The sequence below is a fragment of the Vanellus vanellus genome (genome assembly GCF_965231255.1).
Source record: "Vanellus vanellus genome assembly, chromosome: Z".
Classification (NCBI taxonomy): domain Eukaryota; kingdom Metazoa; phylum Chordata; class Aves; order Charadriiformes; family Charadriidae; genus Vanellus; species Vanellus vanellus.
In genome coordinates, this window is record NC_138908.1 from 46,636,139 (window position 1) to 46,653,058 (window position 16,920).

At 43.5% G+C, this 16,920-nt stretch overlaps 1 protein-coding gene across 1 annotated transcript in view; it reads left to right on the top strand.

Moving 5' to 3' along the window:
- Positions 1-1,366: 1,366 nt before the first annotated feature.
- The window catches only part of LOC309683528 (guanine nucleotide-binding protein subunit alpha-14), a gene marked incomplete at its 5' end in the record, with an annotated part of 80,120 nt that continues 64,566 nt past the window's right edge, over positions 1,367-16,920 (top strand). Inside the window, one exon of the mRNA XM_082497827.1 lies at positions 1,367-1,487. Coding sequence (XP_082353953.1) covers positions 1,367-1,487 — 121 coding nt within the window. The remainder of the gene's footprint in view (positions 1,488-16,920) is intronic.

Consider the following 16,920-nt stretch of genomic DNA (forward strand, 5'->3'; position numbering starts at 1 on the left):
CTCTGGGACATGGATTATGATGTAGTGTTACGTTAGCAGATGTGTCCTAAAAGAGCTAAGGAGATGATTCTGCCCAGAAAAGGCTGAACCGAAAAAAATCCTGGAGCCGTGTGATCTCTAGCCCAAAGGAGTTCCCACCTCCACCACCCTCAGTGTAGAGTTATAGTTGTAATTTTAGCAAAAGTGACTATGTAGCTCTTTCTTTTTGGCGCTACAGTAGTCGAGCAGCTTGTTTGCAGTTCCATATCCTCAAAGGAGATGGTGATAACTCTTCTGTAATAAGTCAGTGTCTTCTATATCAAGGAATAGCAAACATGCCTTTTGTAATAATGCTGCTAATTGCTAACGTACCTGTATTAACACAGGCATTGAACGACTTGGAGCAGGCAGAAGCAAAGCAACTGTTGCCTTACTGCGAGATACAGTAGGCTCCCAGGACAGGACATGGATGGGGCACCTCAAACAGCCTCACGTCAACGCTTTATAGCTGCTCTGAAGCGTACGAGTTTCACTACTGCAGGCGTGACCTAGATGTGAAAGATTTTCCAAGACTGTATTCCTTACAAAATACAGGCCAGTAAGTTAAATGCTAGATTCGACTATGTAAGCAAGGAGTGAAATACAGCTAATTCAAAAAACCAAAAAAAAAAAACCACAAAAAACTCCAAAATGAAAACCAGCCGGCGCCAAAGGCAGGCATGTCCTCCTCCCTTTCACAGCCTCTGTCCTTGTTGAGAGGCGAAGGTGTTAGGTGGGAAAAGAGAAAAAAAAACACAGAAACGCGATTTTACAGCACTAACCTCGCAGGTCGCCCCTCTGCTCTTCGCCGGATTCAGAAGTGGATCCCCCCGCGGGCAAACCCCTCCTCCGCAGGTCTCCCCCCCACCCCTTCCCTTTTTTTGTTTGGTTTTTTTTTTTGTTTGTTTTGTTTGGTTTGTGGTTTTTTTGTTTGTTTGTTTTTGTTTTTTTTTTTTTTAAGTTGCTTTGGGGGCTTTGGTATGCGTGCATGAGTTTTTTCTTGTTTTAAATCACCGGTTACCCTTTGCTTCCCGCTCCCCGGGAAGCGGCCACAAGCCCCTGGGGTGTCCCTTCCCGCCCACCCCCCACGCTCCCATAGCGCTGTGTGCGTGGGGGGGGGGGGGAAACAGTACACGGGTGGGACGGGCCGCGCCGGGGACCCGCTCCCGCCCCGCCGGCGCAGCGGCCCGGCGGCATCCGCCATCCCTCACCGGCGGGAGGAGGCGGTACCCGCCCGCCCCGGTGCCGCGGCCCCACCGGCGGCGGGAGGGGAAGGGAGGGGAGGGGAGGGGAGGGGAGGGGAGGGGAGGGGAGGGAGGGGAGGCGGCGGCGGCGGCGGCCGGTGGCCATGGCCGGCTGCTGCCTCTCCGCCGAGGAAAAGGAGTCGCAGCGCATCAGCGCGGAGATCGAGCGGCAGCTGCGGCGGGACAAGCGGGACGCCCGCCGGGAGCTGAAGCTGCTGCTGCTGGGTGAGTGCGGGCCGCCGCCGCCCGCCTGCCCTGGGGACGCGGACGGGGATGGGGACACGGGACACCTCGTCCCGGCGGGGGTGCGGTGCTGTGGAGGTCTGCAGCCGGTGCCGGCAGTTTCAGCCGGCGCTGGGGAGGAATGGATGGAAGCAGCCCTGTAGCGCGTAGGGTCGCTGCCGGGGTGGGTTTCTTTCGAGGGGTAAACCGAATCAAACCCAAACGTGCCCCGGCAGCTGGCGAGGAGGTCACGGTGTGATGTGCGGTGATACCGTGGTAGGGCGCGGGGAGTGAAAGGTAATGGCGAGCTCAGGGAATCATATTTACGCCCCTTATCCTGACGTGTGGCCCGTCCCATGTCCAGGAGAGCGTGGTGGTTCTCGCAATTGGTGTCCCTCACCCGGTGTTGAAGGCCGCCCGGTGAGGAGCGGGGAGAGCCAGTACCAGCCTGCCTGCTCTCTCTCTTAGCATCTTCTGAGGCATCATTTCCTACATCAACCCCTTGACTTGTTCAATGAGTGCTGTCTTACTGGTGGTAACTCAGCTCGGAGGAGGTGTTGGTGCTAGCAGATGAAGCTGACAGCTTTAAGCCTTTCGGGCTGCTGCTGCTCCAAGCAGACGCCAGACACACCTACGATAGTATTACTGCTGTTCCGATACAGGCTGGCAGGGGAAACGAAGCCCACAGCAGTGGCTGAAAGAAAACAAGAAACTTGAAACCATCTGATACAAAATCTTAAACTACGGTGGAGCAGCCTCAGTCTTGGAAAGTTTTTATTTTTTTTCTGTGGCAGCTGTTTGTGCCCAAACAGCTCGACGCAGAAGCTCTCAGGCGTGAAAGCTCCCAGCGTGGGAACAGCTTCTCCTGCTGTAATCAGTGGCAGAAGAGAAGCCTGTGTCTGTGGTGCAGTGAGTTGGTGAGTTAGCGTTACTGTGTACTGGCGCTAACGATCCCTTGCTGGAGACTCTGCCTTCATCTCTGCTGCAGACGGGTCGAGACGTAGCAGTTTGCATAATGTACCTCACCAAATAACCAACCAGGCTTCAAACAGTAAGTTTTTAGGAACACTGAGCGAAACTATGGATCAGAATCTAGGTTTAAACAGGCTGCTCTCAATGTTGAAAGGCAAAATGAGTTTAACATGAAACCGATTAAAAAAATTGAAAACCCAAAATACTGGCTTGCTCTCAGTGCCGTATGTCTGGTTTGCTATTGCCTTTGCCTATTACCTGTGCCTATTACCTATTGTCTGTGGTTGACTGATGCAACAGTCTGAACTGATGTCTCTTGATTTGGGATTTTTCAGTGAATATTTATCAGAAATTAGAATTGTCTGTTAAAAAACTTCTATAGTGTAGTGTCATTTTATCTATGCTGCCGATATCTTGAAAGATTTTGAAATAGCTTTTATTCCAACTTGCTTTTCTTCAGTATAATGCTCTGCCTTCAAGCAATTTAAATGTTATAATCTTTACTTTTTTCACACTTTCTCCTCTGTTTGCTTTTGGGTTTTCGCATACTGTGCAATGGTGTTTTGCTTTAACAGGAAACACTATGGATGTTTTTCTATATTCATTTAGTGACCAGGTGAGCATAAGAACAGTTCAGCTTGTTTGGAAAAACATAGGACTAACAAAAAAAAAAAAACACACACAAACCAAAAACCTTACGTTATTAGTCTGTATTTTTTCTTGTTGAAATAATTGTAATACACACCTACTGCAGCTATATGCAGCACTGTACAGCTATAATTATTGGATGTTGTGTACAATTGAAAGAATTGTTTTGTTGGACAGGTTGGCTTTTTGACTATAAAGCAGAATATAAAAAAAAATACTTACAGTTTGGGGTGAAGCATAGTTTTATAGCTTTTTGAGCAAGAAATAGTAGATTCTTAGTGTGGATTTAGTAAAAGATACCAGAAAGTAAATGGAAAGGTAGAACCTAGTAGACAAATCATAAGGACCTGCTGCATCTAGAAACTGATTTTGAATACCCTCATATCAGAGATGAGATGAAACTTTTAACTGAGGGTGGTGTGTTTCAGGTGACTCCTGGCTGCATTCCTGTGGACAGCTTGTTCAACATTGTTGACTCATGGTGGGTAGAGCCTATGGATGACCAGCCCTGAGAGGCTTGGGTCTGGAGTCTAGATTCCTCCAACCCTGGAGTTATATAGATTAAAACATTTTCATAGCTATCTCAAAGGAAAACTTTGGATAGCTTAAGACTTGGGTTTGATGGAGAAATTAAATCGAAATCCTGTGTCCCTATTAGCCATGAAGTCAAATGAGGCTATTGGTTTTAGGGCAAACCTGCCCATTACAATGTCCATTATAATAAGTCCAAAATTTAAATTGTAAGCAACTGTCATGTTATAACTTTAAAGGGCAAAAGTAAGTTAGACTACTGTCTGTATTTATCTGCTGGTTCTTGTTGCACCATGATCAGCTTCTCCTTCTTTAAAAAGTACTTTACTTGCTTGTTATAGTGCAAAACCATGATGGAAAACCTCAGGTGGAGCAATAATATTAATCCATCATGCAAAATGACTGCTAACCTGTCGACAAAGCACTATGCTTTCAAAGAAGAGACCTTTCAAAAGCACTCATCTGAGGTAGTACTCGTGAGTCTAAGCCTTTTTTGAAACTACCTGTTGCAATAAACTAAAACTTCATTCTGACCTAGGTGGGACATTACCAGTGTATGTAATACTGTAACAAGGGTAACTTGCTTCCGGTAGCAATTAAGATATTTTCTTGAATACGGATGTAACCAGATACTGCAAGTACACTTCAGAAAGTGTAATTTGAAACATGTACTTCTGTTGAATGAAAGGTAAAAATCTATCCTCTTGTCTGGCAAATTTAGCAGTTCCTTTAGTCTTTTACATGACTGGTAAAAAGGCGGTTATTCTGGATTACTATCCATCCAGCAATGTTTTGCCATCATGTGGGGACTGAGGCAAAAGAAGGGTTAAGTGTGGTAGAACTAATAGGGAGGAATAAGCAGCTGCAGCACTGTTTTGTCAGATGATGAAGTTGTGTGAAGCTACTCCCTAGATAAGGAGGTGCAGCTCACACAGAAGAGAGATTCCCTACTTGGTGGGAACGTGATCTTTTAGAGTACACAATGGTGTAAACAAGTAAAGTAGAAAATTACGGGCCTTGGTAGAAAAGTATATAAAGAGCACGCTTGCTTAATAAAGCGGATTTCGATCCTGCCTATCCGAGTCCGTGCCTTTTCTATCGCCACACCATCAAACCCCAGATCTTCAAGGAATGATGGAGGAGTGCTATACACATGGCTTCTCTCCTTTCCCTAGCCTGTACCCTCAGCTTCCAACTGCTCCTGTCTCAGCTGCTCTAACTGCTCCTCTCTCAAGAGCTCGGGCGTGTGGGCAGAAGCGCTGTGTTGAACCAGGAACTACTACTTTTCAAGGACTCTTTTCAGTTTCCCATAGAAGCTGAGAAGGAACATATACAGAACAATGGAATGGCCAGTGGAGTACTCCATACCATAGAGGTCATGCGTAGTATATAAATGGGGGTTGGTCAGGGTGGGGAAAATCCACGCTCACTGCTCAGGATGGTGCCAGTTCACGAGGCGGTGAGAGTGACTTGTGTCATTATTATTATTGTTATTATTATTGTTGTTATTTTCCTTTTCTGTTGTTGTTCTATTAAACTGTCTTTATCTCAGCCCATGAGGTTTTTGCCTTTCCTTTCTCCTCCTTTTCTTTCTCTTCTCCCAGCCCTTCTGGTGGAAGGGGAAGAACTGTGTGAGCAGCTGTGTGGTCCTAGCTGCCGGCAGGGGTTAAACCATGAGAGGCATTTTGTCCGAAAATTGAAGGAAAAAGGAACCAGATTTGATAATGTGTTTAGTATCTTGTTTCTTTTAAGTTTTGTAAATTTGAGGCCTCTTTAACTCATGTAGTACAAATTAAGTATACAAGCTCCTAAACAAAAATCAAAACACAAAGGCCAGATTCATTAGCTGTGATTTTGCTTCTGTTTTCTCAAATGTCCTTTTAAAAACGTGTCCTTTTACAGTTGGTTGAGTAGTCGCTATTTTGTACATTTCTTCTAATATTCATACTCTTCTAATAGACTCATCATGTGAAATAACACAGGGATGATTAACTTTTTGTAGATAGCATTGTGAACTGTAAATAGGAAAATAGCCTGTGCCTGAAAATGAATTGCTACGGAGTTTTTTTTGGTGGCTGGAGTAGCCTTTGCTGTCTGAACATAGTATCTGGGTGGGGAACTGGCTGAGAGGCTGCACCCAGAGGGTGGTGGTAAATAGCTCCTTTTCAAACCGGCAACCTGTCATAAGTGAGGTCCCCCAGGGATCAATATTGGGCCCAACGCTGTTTAATGTCTTCATAAGTGATCTGGATGATGGGATCAAGTGTACCCTGACAAAGTTTGCTGATGACATCAAACTGAGTGGGGAAATGGGACACTTTGGAAGGCAGAGTCCACCCTGCAGGAAGACCTGGACAGGCTAGAAGAGTGGGCTAACAAGAAACTTGTGAAGTTCAATAAGGACAAGTGTAAGGTCTTGCGCCTGGGAAAACGTCATCCAGGACTGCAGCACAGGCTGGGATCTACCTGGCTGGGGAGCAGTTCTGTGGAAAGGGACCTGGGGGTCCTGGTGGGCAACAAGCTCAATATGAGTGAACAGTGTGCTGCTGCGTCAAAGGAAGCCAGCAGGATGCTGGGTTGCATCAACGAGGTTGTCACCAGCAGAGATAAAGAAGTCAATATCCCACTCTACTCAGCACTTGTCAGGCCACACCTGGAACACTGTGCTCAGTTTTGGTCCCTGCTGTACAAAAAAAGATGTGGGCAGGCTGGAGGGGGTCCAGAGAAGGGCCACTAAGATGATCAAGGGACTGGGAAGCCTGCCATATGAGGAAAGGCTGAGACAACTGGGTTTGTTCAGCCTTGAGAAAAGAAGGCTTAGGGGAGACCTTATCACCACATTCTGGTATTTAAAGGGTGGCTGCAAAGAAGATGGAGACTCTCTTTTTACAAGTAGTGACATGGAAAAGATGAGGGGTAATGGGTACCAGTTACTCCAGGGGAGATTCCGGTTGGACACAAGAGGAAAATGTTTCACAATGAGAACGACCAGCCACTGGAATAATCTCCCCAGGGAAGTGGTGGATTCCCCAACATGGGACACTTTTAAGATTCAGCTGGACAGCGTTCTGGGCCATCTTATCTAGACTGTGCTTTTGCTAAGAAAGGTTGGACCGTATGATCCTTGAGGTCCCTTCCAGCCTGGTATTCTGTGATCCTCTGCTGGTAGTAGTGGTGACTGTATATGTATTTTAAATTAAGCTCAAATTCATTTATTTCAAATATATTTACACTGGTTCTATTTAATGTGCAATTTAATCAGCCCAAGCCAGTCGCTGTGAAAAAAATTGTAATATGAATTAAGTTCTGCAGCTTTGGTAGGAATCAGTTCCTTTGTGAAAATGCATTCTGTATTTTTCATTTCACTAGAAGTAAAAATTGTGCGCATGATAACATGGGAGATGATGCTGTCTATCATATGACATATTCGCTTATCTCCAGGCTTTCAAGCACTGATGATCTTTCTGCAGGCAGAGCTCTTGGCACATAATGCAGGATTCACTCTTGAAAACTGTCCTTGCCATATGATTATATAGGATTATAGGATGTTTTCTACACAGTAGCATGGGAAAACAGATCTTTGCAAAAACCTTTGTGCACAGAGACAGTGCTGTTTTTCATGATTATCTTCTCTTATCATTATGGAATTTCAGTATGATTATGTTAGAAGTTGGATTTAGCTTAGAGAATTATTGTTCAAAACAGTAATCCAACTTTGTAAGAGAAAATTGAGTGTGCTTGTAATGAATACTAAATAAGAGTTAATAAAACTTCATTGAAGTTCAGGAATACATTGAGGTATTTGGTCGGTTGACCCTGGCGGGATGCCAGGTGCCCACCAAAGCCTCTTCATCACTGCCCTCCTCAAATGGGCAGGGGAGAGAAAATAGAATGAAAGGCTTGTGAGTTGAGATAAGGACAGGGAGATCATTCACAAATCACTGTCATGGGCAAAACAGACTGAATTTGGGGAAAATGAATTTAATTTCTTTCCAATCAAATCGGACTAGGATAATGAGAAATAAAAACTAAATCTTAAAACACCTCCCCCACCCCTCCCTTCTTCCTGGGCTCAATTTTACTCGCAATTTCTCTCTCTCCTCCCCCCAAGCGGTGCAGGGGGATGGGGAAGGGGGGTGGTAGTTAGTTCATCACATGTCGTCTCTGCCGGTCCTTCCTCCTCACACTCTTCCTCTGCTCCAGTGCAGGGTCCCTCCCATGGGAGACGGTCCTTCATGAACTTCTCCAACACGGGTCCTTTGCATGGGCTGCAGTTCTTCATGAACTGCACCAGCATGGGTCCCTTTCATATGTGAGGTCCTTCAGGAACAGACTGCTCCAATGTGTGTTTCCTGCAGGCTCACAAGTCCTGCCAGCAAACCTGCCCCAGTGTGGGCTCCTCTCTCCATGGGCCCACAGGTCCTGCCAGCAGCCTGGTCCAGCAAGGGCTTCCCACAGGGTCACAGCCTCCTTTGGGCGTCCACCTGCTCCAGTGTGGGGTCCTTCACAGGCTGCAGGTGGATATCTGCTCCACCATTAACCTCCATGGGCAGCAGGGGGACACTGCCTGACCATGGTCTTCACCACAGGGAATCTCTGTTCTGGCTCCTGAAGCACCTCCTCCCCCTCCTCCTTTACTGACCTTGGTGTCTGCAGAGTAGTTTCTCTCACGTAGTCTCACTCCTCTTCTCTTTCTGGCTGCAGTTGTATAGCAGTTTTTTCCTCTTCTTAAGTATGTTTTCCTAGAGCTGCTACCACCATCACTGATGGGCTCAGCTTTGGCCAGTGGCGGGACCATCTTGCAGCCGGCTGCCATTGGGTCTGTCGGACATAGGGGAAGCTTCTGGCATCTTCTCACAGAAGCCACCCTTATTATCTCCCCGCTACCACAACCTTGCCATGCAAGCCCAATACAGAAGTTCTGTTTGGTTCCTCAGTAGTAATGCTCCTCAGTACTGAAATTACAATTTCTACTATGAAAGTATTAGTTTAATGATGATACCTTTTCTCTCTCAATGTTGAGCTAGCACTGAAATAACTTATTGGAGATGCCTTCATTTGCCGTCTTCAAACTGAAGGTATTCCATGGAAGAAAAAAATATTATTGTAAAATAGCATTTAAATAAAAAGGAAGAATGGGTTTCTAGATGTATTACATGCTTGTAATGTTTTGTGGTTTCACCACTAGTCTCAGGTGTCCTGTAGTTAATTTCTTTTAAATGTGATTACTTTTTCTAGTGCTTGTACTTGCGCCCATCTTTTGCCGAAAAAGTATTAGAACTTTATGCAGAGCATCTTGGAAATATATGTAGTTAGCCACTGGTTGGGAATTGCATGGAACGCTAACTGAAAAGAAAAACACTGTAAGTAAATAAAAATATGTGTCACCAAATAAGCCTTTTTTTTTTTTTTTTTAACTTACAAGTAAATACTTTTTTGGACCTAAGCAATTCCAAGGTAATTGTGCCAATCGCTTATTCATTATCATATATTTTTAAAAGCAAATAAGTTCGAAACCTGATATATTTCCTTTAGTAGGAAAGGCCAAATAATTCATTTTAGCCCTCAGGACATATCCATTACCCAATTCCTAGCTTTGTGTTTGGAATGAAAATGTGTCTTGTATAAAAACTTGGCATTCATTACCCAAGCAGGAAGCTTTTATGCTTAACTTTGGTTTATTGTTACTTCACAATCTGAAACCCATGTGTCAGCCTGTGTTTCTTCTGAAGTGGCACCTTCTGTGGCACTGTGCTGTGTAACCTCTGAGCAGGAGCTCATATTTCTTACTTGACAGGCACGTAGGGATCCTAATTTCCAGCTGGGGTTCTTAAATGCTAGCACGATGGATGCCAAGACAAGGAGTTTGCAAACCTATGTTTGGGAGGAGTTCCTGCCAATCCTATAGTGCAGAGTTGCCAGACCTGTACTCTGACTGTATTAGTGTACTGTAGGGTTTCCTTTCTTTTTTTTTTTTCCCACCCAGTCATAGGGCAGTGTGAAAACTGAGTAGATGAAAGCAAAGTTTATTTCACTGGAAGTTTTCCCTGGTTATTAAACACCCTCCCCCCGGTAACTTTCACAGTGTCGAGCCTTTTAAATTCTTGGCGGTGCTTCACCTGCAAGTTCTTGCCATCTGCATGTCTACAGTCACCTCCCACCACAGCTGTATCGGCAGGTTGCTGTTAAAATGACACCTGAAAAGTCCAGTTCTTATTGCTAAGAGAAAGAAGAAAGGGAGCAAATGTGTTGCTTAAAATTACGAACTCACCTGAGCTCTGGCAGTCTGTCCCCAAGATTAAATCAGTCGTAATTTCCCATGCAGAATGACTGAGGCCCTATAAAATCTCAGGATGGCTGTTCATTTAGGGTAGAGCTGCCTGCCATCCTGTTACTGCATGAGACAGAGAGATTTCAAACCTCTGTTCTTGTTTTGAAATTGTTTACATGCTGGAACAACATGTAGCTGAGTTAAAGCCAGTTCTAACAGATTTAGGGATATGTCTTCTATTTAATGCTGGTAGGCCCCGTGAAACTTAGGGGAATTTAGATGTACAGGTAACATCAGAGCTTTTTTTTCTTCACGGTGCATTTTTTTTAAATAAAATGAATCATTAAATGGGTATGTTTTTAAAGGGCAGCAGTTTCTTACAAAATCGTTTTTCATTTTAGCATAAAATAGTCTGTTATTGTACTCGGTGCAAAGTATGCTATTTAGTACTTTTAAATTTAACGCAGAAGAAATTTCTTTTCAGGAGATGTAGTTATCTGTGTAAAACTAGAAAAATTTAGTTTTAAATTTGAAGCTGTTTTATTTCGCACTATTGTGTCTCGGTTTTATTCTTGTTTTTGATCAATGCAGACTTCAACAATGTTTAATTTGGTAATCCCTCACACTTTAAATCCTGCAGTTCTCATCAGCTAATTTTTTTTAATACCTAGATGTTTGAAAACCCCAGTTTAAGCACGGCAAATGATAAACAAGGAATCTTTGGGGGATTGCACATTGCTCGAGTTTTTTATTTGGCTATGTGGAGAACCAGCTGGTGGCCTGTGAAATGCAGACTAAAGAGAGGAACCTGCTTAGCACTTGCAATCTTTTTATTGCAAATCATGTATGTAAAATATTTCACGCTTCTGAGCTTGTATCTGAGGTAGAAGTACACACATTAAATACAAAATGGTATTTCTGGTGTATAGAGGATTGATAGAAATATGATGATAATGGCATAGGAATGGTGATACAGTATGTCACTGGCATGTTTCAAACCTTAGTTCAAATGTTTTTGGATTGTGACCTGTGAAACCAGATGAGATAGGGAGATTGTGTATTGATATTATTGGCATCTAAAATAAAGAACACGCAGTAGTCTAATCACAGAGGTCTGGTATTTTGCTGCTTTGGAATAGGTTAGGACACTGTATATCTCTTATTAGCTTCTACAGTGTGTATGACCAAGTATACTGTTGTGTGAGTCTGTCTTTTAATTATTATTGTCTGGAAGAGCTACTGGGCATTTTGGAGCTCATGACTTTTCTGCTAGTAACATCTGCTGTAATCACACTGTGGTTTTGAACATTTGACAGTTTTCATTAGGACCAGTCTCAAGGAGATCAAGTAAGTAAATTTTATCCTAACAGCGTGATTTATGTAAGTACATATCTACCATCTGTTAAAGTTGCTGAAGGGCTTCCACTGCGCTGAGTATGCTTTGGCCTTAGAGTGCTATCCCTAACTAGTATCTGTTTTACCTAGTAATTTACCATTGCTAGGAGTAATTGTGTGGCTAGATGCTGGAATAAAGTACATATTTTATCACTTTTTGCTTTGTGAAACTCATCTGTCTAAGAGTTATCTGTGTTCACACGTGCAATTCAGGGAGATGTGTGGACATATTTTTTCATGCTCAGGTATTACAAATATTTGATTCAAGAAATGTTCTTAGGTCCCAGAAAGATCTTTGGTAAAAGTAGAAATATCTTCAGAAACTTCTACGGAGGCTGTTTTGATTAGGTGAAACTCAGGTTACTTAGAAGCTGCAGAAAACCCCGGCCTCAGACTTTACTATTAGTATAATTTGTCTCAGAAGCATTTTGCTTGACTACCTTTTCGAACTGGCTGCTCCTTTACAAGTGCTCTTTTTTGATCGGCCACCCATTAAACTGTTTCTACCTCCCTGGAAAATTCCTGTGGAAGTAATCTTTACCAAATTTATCTTGTCTCTTAAATTGTTGTTTGGCTATTTTTCTGTTACTTCTGGGTCTGGAGTAGGGTTTTGTAGTTGTTTCTTAAGTGCCATACATAATGTGTATTGAAAAGGTTAGCTATAGGCTTGTTACATGTAACTATAAGGGCCTCTATGGGTCTGGAGGCTGTATTTTTCTTCACTGCAAACCATAATTTCTGGATCTGAGTTACAGTCATTTCCTTAGAAGGATTAAAACTCTCTTTCAGGAACACTGATGTATTCTCTGTCTTGTTGATAAGATACATCCAGCTGTGCTCACTTTAATACAGCAGGCACAGGAAAGCAAATATTAACAGGTTGACATATGTCTATATTCTCTGGGGGCCACAGTATAAAAGATAATTCTTCCTATAAGTTCTTTTACGCTTTTTGGGGGGAGGAGTTGGGGGCAGCTATTGCTTTGCCCTTTGAGTTGAATTGTTAATAATAACTGTTTTGTTTTCAGGTTACAGTGGTTTTGATTAAGCTCGTGATCCCAAATCCTGTTCAGTTTTTTGCCATTTTACATGGATGCATATTACTGTCTTTCAAATGGATTTATATTATTGTATTTGCGTGTCACTAGATACAGTCAACTTTTAAAGTCCCTTAAGAAATTTGTAATAGTTTCTTCTTATACTTACAATCTTTTGAGAAGTTCTTCAGCCTCTGGTGTGTCCCTGAAAAACAGTTCACTTTCATAATATAGCTGTATTTCTTGGCTAAGGTGTAAGTGTGCACAACACACAGTATTAATCTTAGCATTCACATAATAAATACAAGTGTTCTGTGAGGGCTTTAAGCTGTTAAAATTAAGCTCAAAAAGGGTTCAGTATCAGTAGCTGGTTTTTGGCTCCTGCTTAGGTTCTCAGCATTAAAGTCTTATTCTATTTCTTAGTTATGCCCTACAAGATTCTGGCTTTTTTGGGGTTTTGGCAGTGGTTGTAGGTTCAAAGCCTAAGTCTGAACTTAAAAGTTTGAGCCTAAAACACATTGGATGACTATGTGTTTGGTGTTAGTGGCTGTGGAGGATGGTGTAAATATAAGGGATGCTTAAGCTTGAAGGAAAGATGGTGTTATCTAAGTGTGTACAAGTGTTATATAATCTGACACTTATAATTTAGTGATGAAACTTGCCATCATGGCAGTGCCTGCTGGGTTGTAAATCTAAAATGGTCTATGAAATGGTGAGGGGTATTATGGTCATAAGTGGTTGTGCAGATGGTTGGACAGGCATGCACCAGCATGTGGTTCTGGCCACTTAGAGAAACCAGAGTCATTGTTAAGGAACTGCAATGGCAAATGACTGTGGCTAATGTCAGATCCACTGCAAAAGCTCTGAGTTTGACACCTATGTGCCCATTGAAGGACTGCATGGCAGTATTCAGTGAAGACTAGATGGGAATTGATAGCATCTAGTAAGTGATACCATTCTGGATCTGATCTGCTGCAGTACTGTCTTGGGACCTGGTTTGTTGGGTGCAGTCATGGGGTCCTCTGGGGCTGGGAACATATCTTGGTCTCAAATCAGAGATTTTGGAGGTAGAGACAGGAGGTTGGAGAACTGTCTCTCTTAGAATCTTTTTTTTTTTTTTTTAACAGCTCCCTGAAACAGCAAAACTAGGAAAGATGGGATTATCACCAGCCTAAATTAGTTCACTTTTTCTTTCCCTTGCTGTGCTATAGAATTTTAGTAAGGTGTATGTCTGGTTCAGACACTTTTCCTAGGTAACCACACAGAAATGAAGGCATGACAAAAACGGCACTTGCATGTGTACAGTTGTATGTATTGTGTGTATGCATATGCATACATACACACACACCTCAAACAACAGTCTTGGGGACTTCTCACTTTAAAGTTGTGTATTTAGATCGAAAGTGATTGTCCTGCACTTTCAAGAAGGAGAGCTTGCTTGCGTAGAGCAAATAAGTTGTCGCATTGAAACCACAAACAGACCTGGGGTGCGTTTGTGTGTTCTGATGACAAATCTTGAACTGCAGTAAGGAGATTACTAGGTTTCTTGTGTGGGAGCAACCTCAGCTCTGGAAGTCGTGCCTGTGTAGCGTCTGAATGGCAGGTTATTAGTTGAGGCATGGTGGCATGCAAAAATGACTCTGCTACTTCTGAATATGGAGTACTAAGTCAAAACTGTTCCGGTGTGTGCACTTGCTGGATGGAGTCTGCTATCTTGGTATGTTCTCACCAGGTTCACCTGTAGTAGCAACAACTTGCTAACTGGAGAAATGGGATTCTTTGAAACACCTTTGGGTAGATTAAGGGGCTGCTGCAGATGAAATAGCAAGAATACCATCATCTACTTTTCTTGGCTATTTAAAAATAACTTGGGAATAGTAGCCCTATATTTCTTCACCCTTGTAAACGGCTAGCAAAATTTTTAAATTCCAGATGGGAAAATAAAAATAAAAAAAATGGAAACTTATATTGCTGTTTGTTAAAAATCAGGAAAAAATACTCATTTCGAAAGCAGATTTTGCTAGAATTTATTACTGCTAGTTTCTAAAGCGTTCTATAACTCAATGCAAAGACAAGCTCATCAGCTTGTTTTTGCAGTGGAAGATTGTCATATTGTACAAAGCTCGCAGTTGTAAATAATGGCTGTCATCCTGTGATGTTAAAGTTTGTAGCTATGTAAGGTAACCTTCTGGGGGTTGTGGTAGACAGTAAATTATCCATGGCCCAGCAATGTGCCCTTGTCGCCAAAAAGGCCAATGGAATCCTGGGCTGCATAGGGAAGAGTGTGGCCAGTAGGTCGAGGGAGGTCATTCTCCCCCTCTACTCGGCACTGGTGAGGCCACAACGGGAATACTGTGTCCAGTTTGGGGCTCCCCAGTTCAAGAGGGACAGGGAACTGCTGGAGCGAGTCCAGCGAAGAGCAACTAAGATGATTAAGGGCTTGGAGCATCTCCCTTATGAGGAAAGGCTGCGAGAGCTGGGACTCTTTAGCCTGGAGAAGAGAAGGCTGAGGGGAGACCTTATTATGGCGTACAAGTATCTAAAGGGTGGGTTGAAGGAGGATGGAGCCAGGCTCTTTTCAGTGGTTCCCAGTGACAGGACGAGGGGTGATGGGCACAAGTTAGAACACAGGAAGTTCCGTTCAAATACACGGAAACACTTCTTTACGGCGAGGGTGACAGCACTGGCACAGGCTGCCCAGGGAGGTTGTGGAGTCCCCTTCCCTGAAGACTTTCAAGACCCGCCTGGATGCAGTCCTGAGTAATGTGCTCTAGGCAATCCTGCTCTAGCAGGGGAGTTGGACTAGATGATCTCTAGAGGTCCCTTCCAACTCTGATAATTCTGTGATTCTGTGATTCTCTGATTCAGAGCTTGCTTATATCTGTATTAATGTGATGTGAATATGGATTTTTCCCCATTCGCCTCCTCTTTCCCAATAATATTTTAAAAAGAAACCTGTGGAGCTGCTGATTCAGGGAGAACAAAAACATGGAGGATGAGGACAGTCTTTATAATTGGCAGTTAAGATTAGAATGGGGGGGGTTGAGGTTTTTTGTTTGGGTTTTTGTTTTTGTTCTTTGACAAGCCACAAAGTTTGTTTCTGGCAGTCCATAATCTCACTGGCAGATTCCAAAATGCCTACCTGCTATCTTTTCTGATATAAAGTCAGTACGTTTAGCCTTTTTTGACCATCAGTAACTAAAAAGTACTGCTAATAAAAAAAAAAATCTGTAGGAGAATAGTAGAAGGTCTGCAATCTATGGTCAAAAAAACTACACTAAATTTTGGGGGTATGCAGAACTGGATGTGCAGCAGCTGTGCTTTGATCCCACTCAGCCTCTTAGGAGACTATCCTGGTCTATCCTGCCCTTCTCTCAGAGCTGTGCAGGACTGATGGGGTTCAGTTTCAGTTTCTTCTCTTGTCCTCTTTGTGACCCAAATAGCCTTTTCAAGCTCGATATTATTTTAGCTCAATGGAAGTTTTATACAAGGTGCCCCTGCCTCTGGGGACAGTGTTTCAGTCAACTTCAAGATTCTCCCTGCCCCACCGCTATGTTATTTTGGGCTGTGTTTTTATCCACCCAGTCATAGGATTGCAGAGTCATCAAGGTTGGAAGGGACCTCTGGAGACTATCGTCCATGCTCAAAGCAGGCTACTCAGGACTGTGTCCAGTTTGGTTTTGAATATCCTCCAAAGACAGACAGCCTCCCTGGACAGGCTGGTTGCATGTTCAGTCACCTTCACATTCAAAAAAAGATTTTTTCTTATGTTTAAACAGAATGTCATCCATTCCACTCTGTCTCTGTTGCCTCCTGTCCTGTCATTGGGCACCACTAGAAGAGTCTAGCTCCATCTTCTTTGCTCTCACCATCAGATATTTATGCACACTGATAAGACTGCCCTGAGACTACTCTTCCCTACAGCAAACAGTCCCAGATCTCTCAGCTTCTCCTCATATTAGAGATGCTTCATCTCAGAGGCCCTCCACTGGGCTCACTCCAGTATGTCTATATTTCTGTTTTAATGGGGAGCCCGGACCTGGACGCTGCACTCCATGTGTGTCTCACCAGTGCTGATTAGAGTGGAAGAATCACCTCCCTCGACCTCCTGGCCGCACTACTGCTAATGCAGCTCAGGAGGCTGTTGGTTCATGTTCAACCAGGACCCCCAGGGTCTTTTCTGTCAGGCTGCTTTCCAGATGGTCAGCCCCCAGCATGTACTGATGCCAGGGGTTGTTCCTTCCCAATGGCAGAAAATTGCATTTCCCTTTGTTGAACTGTATGAGGTTCCTGTTGGCCTGGTTCTCCAGCCTGTTGAGGTACCTCTGAATGGCAGCACAGCCGTCTGGTGTATCAGGTTTTCCACTACTTTCCAAATTGTAGATCTCTCAAACGTATACGGTAGTTATGTATAGAAGACAGAGCTTATTTTAGTTAAACCTCAGCAGACACGAGTGCTGTGCCATCCCATTCAATGCTGGTAAATGTAACAATTTAGAAACACTTTTCCCTTTTCTTGAAGTTCTACCCTTTCTTGCAGTCACCAGTGCCAAACATACCTGTGAAAAGTAACCTAGTAATG